This window comes from Halichoeres trimaculatus, unplaced genomic scaffold (genome assembly GCF_033239565.1).
Source record: "Halichoeres trimaculatus isolate MK-OKI-2021-1 unplaced genomic scaffold, fHalTri1.1 fHalTri1_scaffold_12, whole genome shotgun sequence".
In the NCBI taxonomy this organism is placed as follows: Eukaryota; Metazoa; Chordata; class Actinopteri; order Labriformes; family Labridae; genus Halichoeres; species Halichoeres trimaculatus.
In genome coordinates this window covers 32,201,103-32,208,736 of record NW_027437190.1, presented here as the reverse complement: position 1 = coordinate 32,208,736, position 7,634 = coordinate 32,201,103, and the positions used below count along the sequence as shown (strand labels likewise).

General features: G+C 38.7%; 1 protein-coding gene across 1 annotated transcript; it reads left to right on the top strand.

Annotated features, from left to right (window-relative positions):
- Nucleotides 1-300: 300 nt before the first annotated feature.
- On the top strand, nt 301-6,914 carry ankmy2a (ankyrin repeat and MYND domain containing 2a). The gene is made up of 10 exons (XM_074683669.1): nt 301-490; nt 1,177-1,241; nt 2,917-3,055; nt 3,134-3,232; nt 3,416-3,576; nt 3,759-3,973; nt 4,150-4,285; nt 5,426-5,554; nt 5,801-5,930; nt 6,032-6,914. Exons 1-10 carry the CDS (start codon nt 424-426, stop codon nt 6,163-6,165), a joined length of 1,275 nt encoding a protein of 424 aa, XP_074539770.1. The 5' UTR covers nt 301-423; the 3' UTR covers nt 6,166-6,914.
- Nucleotides 6,915-7,634: the final 720 nt, after the last annotated feature.

Sequence of the window (7,634 nt, the reverse complement as noted above, 5' to 3'; positions counted from 1 at the left end):
CTACCTCCATCAACCTGTGACATAACACCTCCTCTAACATGTGCTGCACCTAGCGCTACAGGCTGCTGCGGAACTTAGTATTTCAAAGACTGAGCGGGGATGTCGTCCAGTGTGATTGAGACATTTTAAGGCTGTTTTGTTCTATTTTATGTTTTTTTTTCTTTGTGTTAGATGTAAAATATATTATTTTATCCGGAAAGTAGTTTTATATGTCTGAAAAAGCAGAAAATAAATAATTTTGCTGTTACGCTCCACCCCCCTCTTTTAGTTCACAGTGGTACATTCCATATGACAGTTCGATTTGTTAGCCTCCATGCCCGAGCACCAGTAGACACTCAGAGCCACTGAAAGCGTAGCTTTACAGAGAAACTTCACCTTTTATTAGAGCTGTCATCGTCTGAATCTAAACTTAACATCCCCAGCATGTCTGCACCAAAGAAGGGAGATTTATCTGCCAGCGAAAAGGAACTGTTTGAGGTTATAACTGCAGGTAAGCCTCCTCGGCTAACGCTAATCCTTCTAGAAACTACACAGGGGTTAGCATCGTTAGCTTTTTTGAGTTATGGGATGAAAATAACAAAATAATATCTAATGAGACAAACACTCTGTAAATTTTTCTTTAATTGCTAGTAATACCTTTCAATTTTGATTAACTAGGCTTTGTCAATGTCAGCTGATAATGTTTTTAGGACTAGCTGTCCTCTGTAAGCTTACTGTTTTTATTTTGCATGATTTTAATGATGGCTTGACTGTAATCATTGGCTTTAATCCATGGTTGTATTTGCAGAGAGAAACATAAATAAAGAGTATGACAAATAAAGTCGAAGTTATCACTTTAACAGTTATGACATCCACATAAGCCAAGAGTATTTTAAGGTTTTGGAGGTTGTAGTAGTGCTTTAAGCTTCATTAACAGCTGAAGTTGACAGTCGTCAAATTTATTATTATGAATGTGAAATGTGGCCAGCATATTTTAAGGATTACAGTATTTAAGTTGTGGCTGTATTAAAGCTAAACTGCAAATTTTGATGGTCAACAAGCAAGAAAATCTGCGTTATAATGCTGTTCCTGTGACAGTGTTTACACTGTAAGTCAAAAGAATTGTGTAGCAGTAACAAAAGAGTAGCTGATTTAATGACGAAAGTGTCTTAATATTTGTCATTATTTTCAACATAGGAAACGTGCAGGAGGCTTCAAGGCTGCTGGGGTGTAAGGATGTACGGGTCAACTGTCTGGATGAGGTAACTTTAAGACATTTTAATTCTCATTTTCTAAAATTTGCAGTATTTCTGGTTGGTTTATTAAAGGAGAAGCATTCAGGTTTGTGTCATTTGTGCAGAGTTGCTAGTTTTATCCAACACCTGAAATCCAGTGTTACAAGAATATGATTTTTTCATGCTTAAATGATGGATAACTTGCAGCATTCATGAAAGATGTTTTACAAGGCTATATACTCTACCAGAAATTGTTCAGAAAGCCTAAAAGCATACAATATTAAATCTTTAACGTTAGTGTTTGATTCCTATTACTTCTTACGTGTTTATTTTCTTAATCACATCATTTTGACTATAATTAGTCCTGTCACGATAACAAATTTTGCTAGACGATAATTTTCCAAATTATTATTGCAGATAAATGATATTATTATATATTATTATTATATTATTATTTTCATTGATGCAATTACGATAAATGGGATAATAAAGTGAGTACACCATATCAAAAGCAAGAAACTTTAATTTCTTAAGAGTATTTAACTGTAATTAAAAGGTCAGGATCTTTTAAATAAAATAAATTAAACAAAAAATATAATAAATTTAACAAACAAGAAAGAGAAAAAAATACAATAAAAATGAAATGGACTCTCTTTTAGAAAAAAATAGATGTCAATGAAAATAATTAATACTAATCAAAAACAATAAAACATAGACCCTGTTTCTAAAGAAAAAACGAAACTCCAAAAAAAAAAACAACAATAAAAACTTCAGCCTAAATAAAAGGGAGTTTATACAGTTTCTGAATTGTTTGTAACATGTACTTTTTCCCAGTCAATCCGTACTGTCTGTCAAACATTTTTAACATTTCTGGCTTTCAACCGTATTGAAGGGCTGCATTTCTTTGGCAATGTAGCTGTCTTTGACTGCCACCATTTGGCGCTTTTATTTCTATTTACTTTGCCGACCAAAAGCCTCAGTTAGAGCGGATTGTCAAAGAACAAGGCTCCGCTGCACCTCCCCTTCTTCTTCTTCTTTGTCGCCACTATTTTCAAACAAATGCGACATATCAGCTGGTTGGTGTTCATGAGCTCACACTTTGTTCATTCTGATAAAAAAACAAAATATTCCCACACTGGGACTGTGACAGGCGGCTTAAGAACCGTATCTTTGGTGCCATCACTCATATTAGCGTGTGTTTCCTCCTTACCCCTCAGGATGCTCGCTTCAGCTCTCTCTGTGTGTACATGCGAGCAGCCCCGTCTTCACCCCAAAGATCGCATTTTTGACAGATGCTCACTCCGCTATAAATCCGCTAAATCCGCTATAGAACCTATGCACCTATGATGTTAGGAAAGATAGACTAATGAGCCATCTTCTCATTCAGCCTCTTTGATCGAAAGTGAGGAGGAAAACAAACATGCATGCACGTGTCAGTTTATCGAGGCTGGCAGACTTACTGAGGATGTTTTTATTTATCGTTCGGTTAATTGATTTATTAATTATCGTGACAGGCCTAACTAAAATAAGCTGTGTTCAAGTGTCTAGTGCACACTTTAAATGTAATGTGTGTAATGTGTTTACCTGTCAAAATCAGGTGTTTGGATGAGCATCATGTAGAGTAACGGAGGCTGTCTGTCTGAGCGTTTTACTTATGTAGTAGTGAAAATAGTATTTTGAGCTTTTTCTCATCTCTCCACAGTATGGGATGACGCCTTTAATGCACGCTGCTTATAAAGGAAAAGCAGACATGTGCAAACTGCTGCTGCAACACGGAGCGGATGTGAACTGCAATGAGCACGAGCATGGATACACAGCGCTGATGTTTGCTGGCCTCTCAGGTACACACCAGGGAAAGTTTCATCAAAATGTTTGAATCCAAACAGAAGGTTTACTCTTCTTTTTTTGGTGTTTGTTAGGTAAGACTGATATCACGTGGATGATGTTGGACGCGGGGGCAGAAACAGACGTGGTCAACTCTGTTGGCAGGACAGCAGCACAGATGGCGGCCTTTGTTGGTACGTCTGGATGTGACTTCTAGTGCTCTTGAGTCTTATATCATCATACACACAAAGACAAGGCATCACACATCCCTCTACGTCTGAACACTCAGGAAAAAGACGTCGTGTAAAGCTGGAGAGAGATGGCATTAAAGTTACTCTGACTGAACATAATAAACCCTTTTCATTCTCCCTCCTCAGGGCAGCACGATTGCGTCACTGTGATCAACAACTTCTTCTCTCGAGCTAGATTGGATTACTACACCAGGGTTCAGGGTCTGGAAAAGGAGCCCAAGCTGCCACCTAAACTTGCAGGGCCGCTCCATAAGGTCATCATGAGCACCAACTTGAATCCAGTCAAGGTAAAACACAGCTCCAAGAAAGATGCAAAGCCGTTACTTTGAAAATGTGTCAGTTAAAAATCCCTGCAGCTCTGTAACTTAAACATCTCATGACTTCTCCTCCTTTTAACACCTTATCTCTCACGTGATCATCTCTTTGAATAAATGACTCACCCTTGATACGTGTGTGTTGTGTATCAAAGATGGTGATGCTGGTGAAGGAGAACCCCCTGCTGGCAGAGCCTGAGGCTCTGGACAAGTGTCGACGCGTGATGGAGCTCATCTGTGAGAAGTGCATCAAGCAGCAGGACATGAACGAGGTGCTGGCCATGAAGATGCATTACATCAGCTGCGTGCTGGGAAAGTGTGCCTCCTTCCTCAAAGACCGGGAGGACAAACTGGACGGTCTAATGAAGAGGTGAGAAGATGCAGGATTTTATGTCTTATTTTTAGTAAAAATGGTCTTTTTTGACTTATTATGAGTCAGGTTCCCCAGAAATGAAGACAGTTGTGATTCAGGCATCAGTTCATCAAAATATAAATCACTTTAGCAGACTTCATTTCATTTTCCCCTCCTTGTTTTCTCTTATGTAGTTTGTTAAAGGGTCGGGATAGCGATGGCTTCCCCGTATACCAAGAAAAGTTCATCAGAGAGTGCATCCGCAAGTTCCCGTACTGTGACGCCACTTTGCTGCAGCAGCTGGTGCGGAGTATCGCTCCTGTGGAGATTGTGAGTATGGGTGAAATAACACAGCTTTTGGTAAATATATATATGTACACTACAACTCACTACAACTCCCATGAGCACTGCCTGCACACAGTGTTTGCTCATTGGTCCATTTGAGAAGTCTACTGCTGACAGTTGCCAAGGCGCGCTGGTCTCCAGCCTCCGTCTTGGACAGCCTGACAGCTCCCGGTGTTTAGCTCCTGATAACGTGATTTAAAACTTCACTCACGTCTTTTTGGCTCTCTATTGTAAACAGATTCCAGGGTTTAAGTCACAAAGTAGCGCCAAAACTCCCATAGCTTTTTAAAAGTGAGGACATTTATCAGATGGAGCTCATTTAGGCTCACACTGCACTGATCTCACCAGCAACACTCACCTAGAGCAGGAGAGGGGAGGAGGAGAGGAGAGGAGCTGAGAAACTGGTCACAGATATGAGGAGCTGTAGGAACAATATTTAAACCTCCTAATAAACAAACAGTTATCACAGTTATATGTAAAAAGTTCACTCTGGAAATACTGTAAACAAACCAAATCATTCTAAATAATTAAAACTTATGGTCCAGTGTGACTTGTATATGTTGCTTTCATCTTCATGACGCATTTTTTGACTGATACGACTTCACCATAGTCCAGAAAGAATGGTGCTTAGTTTATCACTAAAAAATGACTGTTGTAAATAAATATTTAAGCAGACAGTGTTTCTAGCTAGATTTTTCAGTTCAGTTTTTATTTTTTCAGTTACTCTTCAACCTTCACAACTTTCAATAAATGCAATAATGAACTCCTCCTTTAATTAATTTGTTTCAATAGTCTGCACATTTCCATATTTAAGGAGCACAACCGTTTCAAAGCTGAATACCTGATTTATGTCGTCTTCATATGAGTATGCACGGGGGTCATTTACATTTAAGAAGGTTGTAAATCTATTTCAAGTAAACTTTACCATGCCATCATCCGCTTTAATCATATTAAACCAAATTATCCACCAACAAAATTATGGCTAGTGAAAACGCTGAGTGGCTTGTAACTCTGGGAAACCACTAGCCACAGTGGCTGATGAGCAAAAAAGTTAATGTCAAGCCCTGTATATATATATAATAATGTTATAATTTATTTTCCTCCTCCTTCTTTCTTTCATGGCAGGGTAATGACCCGACAGCTCTGTCAGTGCTGACTCAGGCCATCACAGGTCAGGTCGGCTTCATGGACGCAGAGTTTTGTACGTCCTGTGGAGAAAAAGGTGCCGAAAAGAGGTGTTCCATCTGCAAAATGGTGAGAATTGAAACATTTAACTAAGTGTTTATAAAGCTTTCATTATGAAGTCATTAGGAAGTGATATTGGGAAGATTACAGAGGATGTTGACAGATATCAACCCATAAAACAGACAAGAAGACACGTGCATACTAAGACGAGCAGCTAAATGAAACAGTTTTGACTCTAACGCTTCTGTTTGTGACTCTTAGTCAGATGCATGTCAACTTCAACCTCACTGATTGTTTCTTTTTTTCTGCCTGGAGGTGATCTACTGTGGCCAAGCGTGCCAAAAGATGCACTGGTTCACCCACAAGAAAGTCTGCAAGACGCTGCAGGAGCAGAGGGAGAAGCAGGAGGAAGAGTCGGCCAAACTGAGGATGCAGCAGAGCCAAGGTACCAAAACATGTCAGAATAAAAAACACAAAGATACAAATGTGAGTTTCTTTTCATAGGAACAGGTTTCAGTATCGTTTTTTCTCCTGTCTGTGTTTTAGAGGAGAGTAAAGCTGTACAGGAAGTCTCAGACTCCATGGTTGAGCTCTCAGTAGACTCCAACAGCGAGGTCGCCCCCTCAGACTCTGCAGCAGAAACCCTGAACCCTCCTCCCATCTCAGCTGCTGACAACTGAGGGTCATCATAAAAAACATCCACACACTACAAAGATGGAGAAAGACACTGGCACTGAGGCTTGAAGCCAGGAATGGACTGGTCCGTCAAGGCACGAGAACTTCTATTCACTACGGACCTGAGACCGTCCCAGAGGCAGGAGGATAGTGAGGGTTTGTGCCGCGGTGGTCGTCTTTTTCTCATTTTGATTTTTTTCTGATGTTGTCATTTATGAATGTAAGAATAGGCTGATGTGTTTGTGGTAGAAGTCACTGGAAAGGATTGTGGGTACCATGTGAAGAGCTAATAGTTTACAGCGAATACTGTATAAAAAGATGGACAACATGACAGCTCCACAAAAGTGAAGCCAGGATATTTTGCAGATTTTATGATAAGACAGTGTCGTCTATCTTTATGTCCAGTCATTTGTTGTAATCAATGCTGAAACGTAACTCTGCCTTAAGAAACTGTAGCAACCTGTGAGAGGATGACGTGACTGCGTAGACGATCTGAGGTGTTTGTTTGTTTGTTTGCTAAATTTCCTGATTGATTTGTTTGGTACGGAGATCGTGGAGGAAGGCTGCGAGTGGAAAGCTCAGCCGCACAACAATGACCAAAAATGTATATTTTCTAAATATATCTACGACATAAACTGCATTTATTTTAGTTTGTTGTAAAACATGCTATTTATTCTCAGGACTCTCCAAACTGTAAAGAGACTGTGTGTCAATCAAGTGTTGGTCTGTGGGAGCATCATGTCCAGAATAAAAGGGACCCTTTGGTTTGAAAAACGGTGTGTGGTCTGTTTCAATTTTCTTTTTCAATAAATTAGAAGTAAAAAAAAAAACATCCAACAAATCAAACAGAAAAATCTACCTGAAAACTTAAAGAGAGGGTATACTGCTTTCTTGTATTTTAAACATGGATATACAGCAACAATGATTGATGTTCAAACCAGACGTGCAAGTTTTTTTCCTTGCAGGCCTTAGACACTAAGGTCTGCCCATAGCTCCACCCCTGACAGGCCTCCAGAGAGCTGGCCAATCAGTTGGAAGGGGGTTTGTAGGACAAAGAGGCTTAAAGAGACAGCAGCTAAATTAATTATTTCAGACAGAAGCTAAAAGAAATGTTTTCTAAAACACCAGTGTGAGGAAAAAAATGTTTGTGGCTTTAAATCATGTAGAGCTTTACTTAAAAAAAAAAATAATACCCCCTCTTTAAGTTTATTATTAAATCAAGACATTCTTGATGAATACATAAATCAATTTTGACCACTCTTTGCTAGTTTTAGTCTTACATTTATCAAGTTATCAGACTACTTTATCTTCACAATAAAGACTATAAAGTGTGTAAAAATCCATAAATATTTAAAGTCAAGTGAATTAATATCCAAGATTTTTTTTATTTGAATAATTCTATGTGTTGTAATAATTTATTATTTTGTAAAAAAAAAAAAAAAAAAAATCATGTATTTTTTTAAGATTCTAAAAA

Bases quoted from the DNA above. Each gene is read 5' to 3' on its own strand.
- ankmy2a (XM_074683669.1), top strand. From the start codon at position 424: ATGTCTGCACCAAAGAAGGGAGATTTATCTGCCAGCGAAAAGGAACTG. The intron at 491-1,176 runs GTAAGCCTCCTC...TTTTCAACATAG, and splicing joins GTTTGAGGTTATAACTGCAG to GAAACGTGCAGGAGGCTTCA. The intron at 3,577-3,758 runs GTAAAACACAGC...TGTGTATCAAAG, and splicing joins CCAACTTGAATCCAGTCAAG to ATGGTGATGCTGGTGAAGGA.